At 40.2% G+C, this 14,793-nt stretch overlaps 1 protein-coding gene across 2 annotated transcripts; it reads right to left on the reverse strand.

The window, feature by feature from the left end:
* Positions 1-177: 177 nt before the first annotated feature.
* On the reverse strand, positions 178-11,483 carry arhgap11a (Rho GTPase activating protein 11A). Of its 2 annotated transcripts, none has more exons than XM_084043972.1 (12): positions 11,295-11,483; positions 10,158-10,303; positions 8,437-8,504; positions 8,249-8,345; positions 7,826-8,082; positions 7,037-7,200; positions 6,010-6,150; positions 4,661-4,834; positions 3,954-4,059; positions 3,514-3,622; positions 2,459-2,573; positions 178-2,327 (listed from the first exon to the last, which is right to left on the reverse strand). In XM_084043972.1, the coding sequence occupies exons 2-12, from the start codon at positions 10,290-10,292 to the stop codon at positions 853-855; spliced, it is 2,841 nt and encodes a 946-aa protein (XP_083900098.1). In that variant the 5' UTR covers positions 10,293-10,303; positions 11,295-11,483; the 3' UTR covers positions 178-852. The 2 variants fall into 2 exon arrangements, with proteins under 2 accessions (XP_083900098.1, XP_083900099.1); XM_084043973.1 differs by having other exon boundaries at positions 11,290-11,483.
* Positions 11,484-14,793: the final 3,310 nt, after the last annotated feature.

Below are 14,793 nucleotides of genomic sequence, written 5' to 3' on the forward strand. Positions count from 1 at the left end.
CAGGGTGACTTGTGTGAAACTTAACCAGAGAAATATAGGAGTTGTACATGTACAATTCTTGATATTAGTATCAGTATGATTAGAAGTCCAGAATACTGCTTGATAAAATTGACATCAGAAAGTCTATTAAACATGTCTTTAAAAAAAAAGAAAAAAAAGCAGCAACATGTTGAGAAATTCTTGTTTAAACACAGTTTATTTTTTTCCTTCTCTTCAACAAACAGTTATTTTTTGCAATTGTCCAAGTAAGTATCATAAAATGTATAAATAAAAGGCAAGCATCAAGAAAAAAAATATCTAAAAACGTCCAGTCATACCATAATCAATCGTACATCTTTAAGCTTCTTTTCTACTATCTAATACCAAGCTAAATATAAACCCAAAACACATTGTTTTAGGCTGATATGTTTCAATATTGCTAAGCTCCTTCTAAACCCAAACTAAAGTAAAACATGTTTAAGGCAACAGCATAACAATCTTTCCCAATAGACCCTACATACAAAGCAAATAAAATGGAAAATAAATTAAATGTATATCCTGGTTAATCAAAGAAGGAATGTGTAAGACTTACAGTTTCACCAGCCAAGGTCTGAATAGTACACAGTACAAATCCGGTCTTAATTTACCCGTGTAAAAATTAACCACTTTAATACTGTCACCCCTATTTTGGGCACGTTACTGTACATGCGAGCATTTTCAAAAAAAGTATTTTTTTTTCTCATTACAGAACTACAATCTCACAATGCATCGCATAGATCAACGGTTTAAAAAATGTTTTCGTAAAAAAAGAAAATAGGGCTTAAGTGGTGAACAGAGGGTTTGACTGTGTAGGGACACGATATAAGGTTCAAACTACAGATCGATGGGTTTAGTGGCAGACAGCAGCCTCGTTTGATTGAGAGGGTTCCGAGGAGAACCTCTGTAATGACACGCGTCTTTCTCTGCAACCTGTCGCACCCGAGTCTCCACTGAAACCTTACCGGCCAGGACAGAGGACTGCTGCTGGACCTTATTGGTCATATCACTCAAGGCACACGCCTTGGGTTTACGGGCCACGGTGCTGGGCTTTTTGGGCGGGACCGGAGGCGGCTTCTTTATGACCTTAACGGCGCCGGCGTGGGACGGTCCCGGTGGTGGTGCTTCGCCGTGGAACAGCTGGAGCCGAGCGTCAGAGGAGAGACCACTCTCCATGCTCACTGCCTTCGTTACGGGGCTTCTAAGGCTGGAGGGCCTTCTGCTGTCCCCCAGGAGAGAGTTTATCCGGCGGACAGACTGGCGCACGGGGGTACGCTGGAACTTGAGGGGTGACCTGATGTTTTTACCCTTGGAATCTTTGGGAGAGTAAATGGTGAGCTGGTTGAAGCGTTGGACGTGATCGAGCACTCTGAGCCTCTGGGTCTCCAGGCTACCCTGCAATTCAGGTGGCTGCTGTTCTTGGGCTTTGGAAGAGACCTTCGTGGACAAATTGACGTCGCTGCGTACCGCGCTGTGCTCAGGAGGCGTGGCGAGGTCACCAACAAGTTCCGGGCCTGGCCTGCATGGAGTGGACTGCGACCCCAACGAGATGGCCAGTTTGAAGTGAGCGGGACTCTGGATGTCCAAGGCATCGATCAGTCTGCTGCTGTTCACAGTCTCAATCTCGTCCCTCGTCTGTCCGGCTACAGAGTTATCATTATGGCTGCCGACAACAGCGCAAATGGAGGATTCATTGTCATTCTTAGCGGGAGTGCAAAATGCACCCATGTCAAATAGTGCACTGTCTATATGCAAAGGAGACAACTGGGCAATTTCAATCTGGCCAAATGTGATGTTTTGGTCATAAGCTAGCTGCCTCTGCTGTGTAGGGACAGCGGATGTCTTGGTGTCTATTGACTGAAATTGCAGTATAGGAGTCTTTGGCGGTGGCATCAAGACGCTCTCAGAGGGCTCGGTAAGGTTCTCCCCACAGCGGCCGTTGAGGTCCTGTGCGCCAGCTCGCAGGTCACCGCCGGGTTCTGCCAAGCCCGTCTTGATCTTGAGCAGAGTCGGACGGTTCCGGGTGTGCACTTCGGTGATGGAGGCCTCGCTCTCCAGGCTCTCTGCACTGGAGGCACAGCACAGCTTTTTGGGAAGGCTGACCGCCAACGGAGGCTTGGATACCATGATGGCAGGCTCAGAGGAGTAGTAGTTGCTCTTGAGGCCCCTGGTCATGGGGGTGTCTGTGAAGGATCCCCCGCTGAACACCTGGACTCCGTCGGGTGTCTCGGCGCTCCATGAGGTCTGGAGGGCGCTTATATCACACTGGGGCGTCAGCAGGTTATCTTCAGACTTACTGAAGTACTTAGAACCTACAGAGATGAGGGACAGTAGCATCAAGAGATGAGGGACAGTAGCATCAGTCTAAGATCATTTGCAGCATTATGTTGATTATGAACTTCTAATTCTATCAAAGCCGATCGAGTTCTTTATGCAGACTCACTCTTGGACTCGCTTCCCTTATGCAGGAAAGCAGGGCTGAAGTCTTTGTCTTTGGTAGCGCGGAAACTGGTGGTGCTCTCCTGAGTGGCAAGTCGCCAGCCAATGGACTCGGCTCCCTTTGTCAGCAGCATGGAAATGAGAAATGAAGGATGAAAGATGAAGATCGAGAGATTACACTTAGTTAGTTAGTCGTGTTGTTAAAAAGAGCCCTGCAGACGTTATACAAGTGCAATACATCATGTTAATTCTGTGAATTTTTGGGTTAGTTCTTCAGAGGGTGATCACGTTCACTCAGAAGAAATGAGATTGGTTTGTTGCTCATGAATCATTTTATTAAGTCACAAATATACATAGCAGTAATGCAAAAGAAAATGTCCCCAAGGGGTAGCTGGCTCAGACAGCCTAGTGCACACCTTGTGAACCACAAGGATCCGAGTTTGAATCCAACTTGCAAGTTTGGCAAGTTTCTCTCTGCTCTAGCGGCCTCTAGGGTCTCTCCTCTCTCTGTCCTAACAGTCTCTCCCTCTCTCTGTCTCTTTACACTTTCCTATCTAAATAAAAGGATAAGGAAATCCCTAAAACAAACCCCTAACAGCTCATGCAACCCAAGTACCCAAAACCAAGTTAAGCTCAGTTTAAGTCCATCCGGTGTAATATATTACATTATTTCAGTCTGAATGTTAAAACATTGCACATCCTACAAAATTAGGATTGAGAAAGTAAAATGTGTCATGGCTTGTAAGATTATTTAAATTACAAGTGATATTATTTTTTACAATCATAAATGTAAATCTTTTCCAAAAACCTGAAGGTCATGCTCACATTATTAAAAGAAAAACTAGGAGTCCCACTCATAACCAAGCAAATAGCAAATAAATTCCAACAAAAGTGCCACAGTGCAATACTGTACCCTACAAATTGCACCATACATGCATAGATATGGGATTAATGTTTGATTAATACAATTAATTGAAACGGCATCAATTTGGGGCAAATTGTCATTTGTTCATCTGGAATGTGAATGTTTTTTAGGGTTTTTCAGGCAACCACACTTACAGCTTCTTTGCTGCTTTTCCCAAGGCTAAAACGTGAACGTAGAGACTTGCGAGGTGCTTCTTTCTTGTTGACTTTGGGAGAAAAGCAACCAGCTTTGCCAGACTCCACCCTGAAAGATTAAGTAGATTAATGTAATAAATCAGATTATGTGTAAACTGTACAGTTCTCTTTCATTTTTTTATATATATATATATATTAAAAAAAAAAAAAAAAAATATATATATATATATATATATATATATATATATATATATATATATATATATATATATATATATATATATATATATATATATATATATATATATATATATATATATATATATATATATATATATATATATATTTTTTTTTTTTTTTTTTTTTAATTATTATTTTAAGACCGGTTGTGATTACTTTTTCAATCATGGATAGTCGAGATCATGTTGATCATATAGTACCTGTTGACTGCATGCCTGTTGCTCAGTCGTCTGCTCTTCCTCCTTGCAGACTGTCTGCTGGACATGGCGTTATGGGAGGAATCCAAGACCTCTGAGGAACCACACGCTGCAATTATTAAAGAGAGAAAAGGCAACAATATTCAAAATTCGCAAGTTCATAATTATTATACTAGACAATCTCCATCCTTCCTTCAGCCGTACCACTCATAGCCAGTTCTCCATTAAAGACAGAGGTTCTTTACTCTGGAATGCGCACATACTTAATGCCAACTCCTCATCTTCACTTATAGCCAACTCCTCATCTTCACTCAGTAACTTTAAACATAGACTGATGGCCAGCCTGATGAATCAAGTCTCTCCACTTGCTTCTACCATACAATGTAGCCCTACTTCTGCATGCATAGATATACACACACACACACTCAACTCACGCACCCACACATTCAACTGCACTCAAGGTACTTTTTGTTTGTCGTGTCTCATGTTTGATTACTATGTTTTACTACTTGTTTATTATTTTAGGTGAGAACCTTATAAGCCCTATATGGGTTTACTGTCTCACTTGCACGTATATCGGTGTTTTAATAATGTTACTTTTGTACTATTTTTAATTGTGCGAATAAATAAATAAATCAAAATACAAAAACCATACTGTCTGATGTGTAGTGGAAACACAAATAACAGCCCATTTGACCAAACATCCATACCTGATCTGGGAGTGGAGGTTCCACTGAACAGAGTGTTGGGAAGTAAGTCTATACCAAGGTTCTTTTTAATGGATCTACGTTTCTTGTGTGAGAATCCAAAGCTTTGACCCGTTTCCAAGGGCAGTTTTCGCTTGGAGTTCGGCGTTGCGATCACAGGAGTTGCAGAGGAAAAGACTGGCAAAAATCATAAAAGAATCAATGCACCAACAGTATAATGAGATTTAATGATCTCCTTATTTGATCACATCCGCAAACTCATTCTGCACCAAGATAAGTTAACTCATTGAGTGCCATTCACGTGTTTCACATGTTTTACCGCTATGGTGCAACGTGCCAATCACGTGTTTCACGTGTTTTTGAAAAAAATAGTAAAAAAAAACACCCCCAAAAAAAAAATCTGTTTTTGGTCAGAACCCAAGATATCATTATCTGAAGATTTTCAGCTCCATCCACTCCTTGTTTAACTTATAACTGAAAAAGGCTGTATCTCGCTTCCAAAGCACCTTTTTTTTACTTTGGAAAAAAAGAGAAAAAAAAGAAATCGCACTGGCCAGAAATAGCCAGAAATAATTCTTGCACTCAGTGAGTTAAGAGTAGACAATGAGCAGACGTTGAAGCTCCAGGAAGACAATTAGCACGAATGACAGACAGACAGGCAGGCAAAGAGCGAGGCAGCCCAAATCCAACAGGCAATATTCAATTATTCAAATCAAACATATCATTCATTATCAAGGCAGTTGTGAATCAATTGCAATACAGTCAAGCTCATTAAAAAAAATGTAAACAGGTGAAGTGAAAACTCAGTGGATGCGAGCTAGATAAGATGGTTGATCTGTCATCATGCTACGAGTAGGTCTATGCTACGGTTGAACAGGCGGAAAACACTACCAGACCTCTATACCTACCATATCTGTCTGACTGGGGACTATTTGTCGGTGTTCTGTTCGTTTTTAACTTATTCAGAGCACCATTGACCACATCTGAAATGTGAAACAAACCAAACCATATATAGCATCTCTGTGCTAAAGCCATTTTAAGATAGCTACATCTGCATTTAATTCGATAAATTACATTCTCTGTCATAGGGTTGGGCGATACGACTTATATCACAATTATTTCAAACGTTTGCCTCGATTGCAATTAATTAACGATTATAATAAAAATAAATATTACACTGTGACCTTGTAGATCTAATCATTGATACATACCATTTAAAAATATATATATATTTATCAAAAAAAAGATAACTCATTTGATTAACCTACATGAGCAAGATTAAGTTGTTTATTGGTTCTAAATATCAGTTTCTAAATGTTTTCAGTCAATCGCCAGGCACTACTCTGTCATACCTCCCAAACTGCGCCTACGTCTCCTCTTCATCCCCGAGTTTGTGTCCAGTTCCTCGGGTCCGTCTTGTGGAGGGGACAGAACGCTGGCCTCACTGCCCATCATGGCTGGAACTTTCTCCACGAGGAACTGTGGTAACACTCCTATGACACAAACCAGTACAAAAAGTCAACGATTACATTTTAGTAATCAAATGTGTGTTGTGTCATGTAAACGTTTCTAACATGCGCTACAACTCTATGAAAAATGACAATGCTCGTCTTTATTGTACATTATAAATTTGTTTTGCGGGTAAACATATTGTTCCACTGCAGACAGCTTGGTGGGAGACAACAGTTGTAAACAAATACAGGTGATTATCATTAAATTACAACCATGGCCAATAAGCTGTGGCCCTGCCCTAATGGCATATACATTCAATAATATTCGGCGAAAACAACATCTAACTGAGTTTGTAGATCGGCTATTTGAAGTATATAGGGTAGAAAAGTGGTTAACCATCATTTTGTTGTCTAAATTAACCCATTAAACCAGAAAAGCATCTGTCATTTTAGATGTTTGCATTGGCTCTTCAAAAATAGCAGACATACGTGAGCTTGTACATCTGAACTTTTTTTTAAATCTTGAAAGTGTGAGAACTACTGATTTAGAAGGCAATTGTAGCCTCAGGTCTTAAAGGAATAGTTCACCCAAAAAGAAAAAAAAGCTATCCATTTGTCACCCCATGGAGACTTGAATTAATGGATTTTTTTGTTTTTGTCACATTCCTAAGCCAATAATTTGATGACCAGCGGACCAGTAGGCAGCGGTTCCAGTCGGAGACACAAAGGAGACTCTTTGTGTCTCCTACCGGAACTGCTGCTTGTCATCAAATTATTGGCTTAGGAATGTGACAAAAAATAAAAAATATCCATGGATTCAAGTCTCTATGGGGTGACTAATCGATAGGAGAAAAAAAAGTCGTTTTGGGGGTGAATTATCCCTTTAATGTGTTAATGGAATCGTTTAGAAATGAACTGTGAGTCGTACCGAAGTCCTGAGCGCTCTCAATGAAGCAGTGGATGACTGCTGCCTGCAGCTTGAGGCGCTTCTCTGTGCTGGAGTTCATCTTCTCAGTTCCCTCTCCAGAGTGGAGGAGGTTAGGGGCCAGGATCAGAGACAGGTTGCTGCTGTCCATCTTATTCTCTGCACTCCTATAGGGTAGGCACAAGGCAAGGCAGTTGTATTTGTATATAGCACATTTCAACAACAAGGCAATTCAATGTGCTTTAGCAAAGGAAACACAATTATAAAATGCCATTAGGATGCATACAACTAAATAAGTAAACAATGTATAGATACAGTTACAGTGCAGAAGAGAAAAGAAAATAGAGGGGAAAAAAACTCAAAGGCAGCGGCTTTAGTTGTGTTTTAAAAGAAATAAGAGTGGCAGCAGAGCTGCTGTTTTCTTGGAGTTTGTTCCAGATATGTGGTGCATAAAAACTAAATGGTGCTTCACCATGTTTATTTTTGGTTGTAGGGAGAGAAAGCAGGCCTTTCCCAGATGACCTGAGGGGTCTGGTTGGTTCATGATATCGTACAAGACCAGAAATGTATTTTGGCCCAAACAGCAATCACAGAGTACAATTGGAATCGGATTCCATGTATTGGCCAGGGAATTTGACTTGGTACATTGATCTCACATAGAAGAAAAGATCTGGAAGAATATTAAAGGTATGGAAAATGTTAAAAATAAATATAGGCATAAAGGCAACACCGACAATTGGGTCAGACCAGGTGTGAGCAGTATGGGCAAAGTCAAAATCAGTCTAATATTACCTCTTGGACACATTGTGGAGGAAGTCAAAAAAGTAGCGCAGTACGCCGAGGTTTCTGTCGGGCAGTATGCAAGACAGCAGCAGTGTGGCGGCGGTGCGGTCTGCCTCAGTGGTCAGCTGCTGGGCCTTGAGAAAGGCCTCATGCAGCTCTGTGGGCAGAATGGGTTCCGGTAGCTCCCTGAAAAACTGCTTCACCAGGCCGGCCACGTCACATGGAATCGCAGTTGACAGACACTCCTCGCCCGCATCCAGCTTGGCCTGGGGATCGAAACAATGCCCCCCATTGTGTTACGGTTAAATTTATACTCCAACAGTGTCGCTTCACAAAAATGCATGTTTTGAACTCAAACAATGTTCGCCTTTGGACCTCCCTCGGGGTCGCGGTCACCGAATGAAAGCAAGGTCAACGTAAGCCATCACTCACCCTGAGTGCTTTCAGACGAACAATGGAACCTGACTTTCTGAACAGACCCTCTGTGTCTACGTGCGCCAGCAGCAACATACAGGCATCAACCAAAAACCTGAGAAAGCAGAGAGATGAAATTAAATATTTTGAACAGGAACATTAACGGACATTATCTGCTGGCTTTTAGACGAGCTTTCTCCACTTGCCTTGGTACGCCCCCATGTTCGATGTTATACTGTGGTAGACTCTCCAGCGGCACTCCAAAAACCTTCGCCTGAGGGAGGAAAAATGCATTACACACAGCATTTCAGCATTCATAAGTCAAAAGGACAAATTATAATGCATCAAAAGTGACATTGATTGAATGTGCCTCTTAAGTCTCTCAAGCCCAAACATGTGATCTTTAATCTCGGATGAGTGAGTGTGCTTGGAGTTCCCAAGATTCAAGAGGTTTATTCGTCACATGCTCATACAAGTATGTGCAGTCAGTGAAATGTTCTCTGTGAAGGTTAGATGTCCTTTGCCAGAGGCTGTCAGGTCACAGGTGTTTTTAAATCAAATGGATCTTAGATAGACAGTTGGGCTAATCCCTCCTCTGGATGTCAGTTGGTGTGATTTTACAAAATGAGTCCTGAAATGTGGAAGTTCACATTTGAAAAGGAACTGGCTCTATTGCAGAGCACACCTTGTGACACTTTTAATTTGTTTACCAGTATCAAACCCAGAGTTAACATAGGACCTCAATTGTTCATTTTCAAACTGTGCCCATCTTACAGTATATTGAATTAGGCATCATTACTAGTATATCGTTGTTGTCGGGCAGAAACCTCCAATCTCCATATTTTAACATTTTGTGTTTTTTCATAAATGAACATCCTACTTGATCATACTACTACAGTGTCACACACAAAAGCATTAAAAGTAGTACACAAGCGCGTTTTTGAGCTTGTAGATCTGCTACTTTTGAATCTGAATCCTGAAAAGTAACAGTTTGGACAGGTTTACACCCGACAGAGACCACATCCTGTTAAAAGACGTTAGCTAATACATGACATCTAACTACTTCTGAGTCAACTGTGGTATCATATACTAAGGGAGTCTGTTTCCTATGTTTCTGAGAAACTCAAAAACATCAAACCCATAATTATCACCGCTGTGTATCCCTTTGTTACCAAAACAAGTCCATCCACTTTTCTAAATAGAAACTGGTCCAATTTGGCAGATTTCCTAAAACAGTGGGTCTCAAAGTGGGGTCCAGCTAAATTAATATATATTATCAACATCAGTTTACCTACTTTAACCCTATGAACATTGGCTAGTTGAACACGATGTGCCGAGCTTGAGGATCTGCTACTTTCAAAATAATCTTGAACAAAATGTGACAATTTTGGAAATATTTTTACTCTTGTATGGAGGTCTGTGGCCAAATATGTATAAATGTGGGGGTCCATGACATGAAAATGTTTGAGAACCACTGTCCTAAAAAAACATAACACGATTAGGACATAACAGTACATTGTGATCATAACTTTTCCAAAAACTAGCCTTAACCAATTTTTAAAAAAGTGCAATTTTAGATTTGAGTTAAAAAGCATTATTTTATACTTTGGCTATTCAAAAATAGCAGATCTACAAGCTTGTGGCATGGCACAAAGCGCAGCATGAAGGCACAAATACAGCCAATTGTTTGAGAACCACCGTTATAGCAACATGCGTTTTTCAGAAAACTGTTAGGATTTAGAAGACATGCTAAACAAATGAGATGGCGGGTAAACCGACAATATGCAATTGATATCCAATGCCCAGAACAATACAATAGACCGGATCCCTTCTGTTGATTCAGTGACAGTCTGACACAACAAAGTGAGAAAGTAATGTCAATGCGTGCTAGTAGCTGCTAGACCGGTTTGTTTATCCTCACACTCACTGTGCGTGTTGTTGACTTGCAGATGATGGCGGTTTGCTTGGTTTTGTGGTTCCAGTTCTTGACTTTAATTCCATAGGCAGCGCGGAGCTGCTGCACGGCCACCAGCCTCATCACGTTCCTCTCCACCACCTTCATCTCTTCTTTATCTGAAAGGAAAAAAAAGATCTAATTCACTTGACCAGCAGTTTGTTTTTTCCGATGACGTTAAGTTCTGCAGTTCAATCATTCCCGAATGATCCCGAGATTCCCGACTGATCCCGAGATTCCCGACCACCCCACACACACACACACACACACACACACACACACACCCTTCTGTCTGTCTGGACCAAAACAACCGCTGATCTAGTCTTTTAAACTCCTCGTCCCCTATCCTCAGTGGTGAAAAAATGTACTCACATTTTTTACCTTTAAGTAAAAGTATCGATACCACAATGTAGAAACACTCTATTACAAGTAAAAATCTGCAATTCAAAATGTACTTGAGGTTAAGTACACAATTATAAAGTACTCATTATGCAGAATGTCCCATTTCACAAGTTTTCAAATGTGTAAAATGTAATAAAATAAATTATTTAAAAAACTTCAACTACAAGCTGACCATGCCCATTGTGAGCTTGTAGATCTGCTAGTTTCAATGTAAATAGAGCTGAAGTTGTTAATGTGTGTTTTGTAATAATAACCAAAAATCCACAAACTAACTAAAGCTTTCAAATAATTGTAGTGGAGTCAAAAAGTATAATATTTGCCTCTGAGATGTAGCTGAGTAGAAGTAAAGGCACAGAAAAATACTCCAGTAAAGTAAAAGTACTTAAGTAGGAGTAAATGTACACAAGTTACTTTCCACCACTGCCGCCTATCCTTGTCATATTAGACAACAAACATGCTCCACATACAGTCGTCGACTCACTCATTTATACCTCTTAAATTAAACCGTTATAACAGCCGTTACTAAACTAATCAGCATTGAATGATACACGGTCTGTACACAACAACAGAGCCCATGATAGCATTGCATAACGTTGCTTGTTTAGCTGCTACTGCACTGTGTGGCTATTGGCTAAGGCTGTTAGCCGCTCAGCTAAACCTAAACAAAGACGATAAAACACGTAACACAGCCCGAGATCACCACCTTACCTCTTCTTCTGGAAACGGCCTTGTTTAAACGTATACTATTGTGTTCCTGGTATTTATTCTGTCATAATAATAACGGCTATAAACTGGTTCTATGCTATCCTGCTAACCCCTAACTGCGTGTTAACCATATGTGTTGGCCCGGCCGTGGGTTTGTTTTAGTGTCAGAGCCGAGGCTAGGCTAACAGGCAAGGCTAGGGTTTGTTTTCCGTGGACGTTTCAAACGGCTGCGCTCTCTACGTCCTGCGCTGTGATTGGCTAGAACGGGTTCGAATCAGCAACCGGCGTTGCCATATCTTGTGAGAGGAATAAGCAACCGGGTATAGGAATAGAAGCCCCAAATGTTTTTTATGACAACCCACTGACTGCAGCTCAGAATTTACATGGAGAATGGAAAATGACCAATGGTCTTGAACCCCAAACCTTGTGCTTAGCTTACAAACCACTGACTGCAGCTCTTGTGCCACAGGGACATGGAAATGCAAGTGAGATCGAAATACTTGAGAGTGGTCAAAACCACTTGAACCCCAGCATCCATATTCTGGGGGTACGTTAGCCTAAAATACCCGATGTTGGCTCACAACAGGTAACACTGAGATGCATTGTGAGCTTGTAGATCGGCCATGTTTGGCCAAGAGATTTGGTGTAGAGGGAAACAAGCAGTGTAGATGGCTCCCCCACTTCTAAAAGTAGCACTACACCCCCTGGCTATGGGTTAAACATGAGAGCAGGTTTGGATGAAGGACTGTTGTTACCGGTTAGATCCACAAGAGGGAGTCCTACACTCATTCTTTGATGGCAGCACACCTACATCATTGACTAACATGCACACTTGTACTACTACTAATAATAATAATATCCTGATCCTACCGACTAATAGAACCAAAGTGGTCAATTGGTTATAGTCATAAGAAAGAGACAAATAGAATAGGCTGCCACTTATTTATTGGACTCATTTGAACACAATCATTTGATCCATTCTGAATAGGATATAGGGGTCTTCAACAGGGGCTCCGGGACCCATAGGGGGTCCTCAGAGTTACTACAGGGGGTCCACCAAATCTTTGTGTGATATATTATTGTTTTCCTTAACTTGAACCCTAGCATCCCTATTCTGAAGAGAACTTTAGCCAAAAATAGCAGATCTACAAGCTCACAACGCCTCGCGCTGCAAGGCGTTGTGAGCTTGTCTTGTAGATCTGCTATTTTTGGCAAAGAGGTATAGGTGTAGCGGGAAAAAAGAGCAGACCAAGTAAACAAAAAAAGTTTAATCTGAAATTAAATTTTATACAATATAGAGGGGGGTCCCTGCTTCATCTGTATCAACTAGAGGGTCCTTGGGCTGAAAACGTTGAAGACCCCTGGCCTATAGCATTATTTGGGGCTTGGTATCCTTCATTTAATTAAATAAATAACACGTAGGTCCAGTAAAGTCATTTTTCTTACAGCATAATTATAAACAATAATTTTCGGGGTGAGAGGTCATCATCGTCATCATCATATCGCTTTAGATATTTTTACTGAGTTCAAATATGATTATTTCGGGGGTTCACGGCCTGAAAGGTTGAGATTGAACCACTGTCCTATGCTATAGCAGACAGGACGTTATAAGGCCGTATAGCCATGTGTTTAGCAGATGTTTCTTATATGGAAAAGGATGTTGCTGCAAATGTTGCTGCAAGTCACTAACATTTTCACTTTAAAGTAGGCTACAAAATACGAAATATAAATGGTAGCAGCCAGTGAGAAAGTACTCAAATGTTTTACTTAAGTAAAAGTATCAATACTGCAATGTAGAAATACTCTGTTACAAGTAAAAGTCCGGTAATCAAAATTTACTTGAGTAAAAGTATGAAAGTATTGGCATCAAAATGTACTTAAAGTACCAAAAGTAAAACTACTCATTATGCAGAATGTCCTGTTTCACAAGTTTTCACATGTATAAAAATATTTTGAAAATAGCAGATCATAAGCTCACAATATGTCGCATGGCATGCATTGTGTGAGCTTGTAGATCGGCTATTTTCAAATGGCCATTGTAAATAGGGCTGAAGTGTTTAATGTATGTTTTGTAATAATAATCAAAATTTACAAAGTAACTAGAAACTAAAGTTTTCAAATAATTGTAGTGGAGTAAAAGTACAATATTTGCCTCTGAGATGTAGTGGAGTAGAAGTAAAAGACTAAAAGTACTGAAAATTGGAAGTGCTCCAGTGAAGTAAAAAATACTTCAAAATTGTACTTAAGTAGCTACAGTACTTAAGTAAATGTACTCAGTTACTTTGCACCACTGTTCTAAACAAGGCGCACGAATACCTGGCCTAATAGTAGACCTAGACAAAAATCCGTATAATCACATAGAATAGGCCTATATGTCCTAAATTCGAAGTTTTTTTAATACCATTCCCAGTTGAATAGAATTGCTGAAAATATGAATTATTTAATGGTTAGTCCTAACTTGGAGCTCATTAGCCTACATTTTTGTATTTTTATAATAGCTTTATTATCGCCACCAATTTTAGTGGAACGGTTTCATTGTAGGCCTATAGGAGGATATGTTCGTTTTAAATACAAGCTGAAAGTTGACCTTTAGCTTATTTGCTTAATTAAGAGAGATATATATATATATATATATATATATATATATATATATATATATATATATATATATATATAAATATAAAATGTTTTTTATTTGTACTGATGGCTGCGGTTGGCCCTGAACCAGCGCTTTTAATTGGTTCATATCATATCTGTTACAGAGGTCAGGATACAGCCTAAATACATTAGAATAACACACATTTAAAACATGACATAATAATGTAGGCCTGTATGTCAAAGAAACCACACTTACTTGCATAATTCTCTCTCAGATGATATATATAATGATGCGATCAAATGGTATAAATAACGGCTCCTTCTGGCTAAATGACGGCCAGTGATCGATGTCTGTGACGCAGACTGTTTGAAGAAAAGAAAAATCTAGACATGCCGTTTTTAAAAATGTATAGGACTAATAGTAATAAGGTATAGCCTATAGTGGTTCTCAAACTTTTTCACGTCAAGGACCCCCAAAATTAACTGCACTTGGGGAATGTCAGTCACGTACATCTAAATCTTGTTCATAATTCTGTGCAATCATCATGAATCCAACTTTGGGCCTTTTACTTGTAACAGACAATTGTCTTTACATTGTGGTATTGATACTTTTACTTTTTAAGTTAAAAAAAAAGAAAAAGTGAGTACTTCTTCCATCATCACTGCATGCTTGCGCAGTGTTTTCTTCAAGTGGGTTCACAGACAGGGAAGAGTGTTGAGGAGGAGGAGGGCGGATAGTTTTGACCACCCCCCCCCCCCCCCCCCCCCTCCACATCAAGTCTTAGCCAATGATAATGTAGAGGGATGGTGTTGTGATGTAGAGGCACATCTCAGCTGGCAGACATTTAAAAAGGAGACAGTCCGGCGCTGGAGCAATTTGTATTAAAACCCCCACCAGCCTCCC

Source organism: Gymnoscopelus microlampas, assembly GCF_963454915.1.
Source record: "Gymnoscopelus microlampas genome assembly, chromosome: 20".
Classification (NCBI taxonomy): domain Eukaryota; kingdom Metazoa; phylum Chordata; class Actinopteri; order Myctophiformes; family Myctophidae; genus Gymnoscopelus; species Gymnoscopelus microlampas.

Coding starts and splice junctions, on each gene's coding strand:
- arhgap11a (XM_084043972.1), bottom strand. CDS start 10,292: ATGAAGGTGGTGGAGAGGAACGTGATGAGGCTGGTGGCCGTGCAGCAG. Junction 8,083..8,248: donor TTCGTCTGAAAGCACTCAGG/GTGAGTGATGGC, acceptor TTCGATCCCCAG/GCCAAGCTGGATGCGGGCGA. Junction 6,151..7,036: donor TGAGAGCGCTCAGGACTTCG/GTACGACTCACA, acceptor TTTGTGTCATAG/GAGTGTTACCACAGTTCCTC.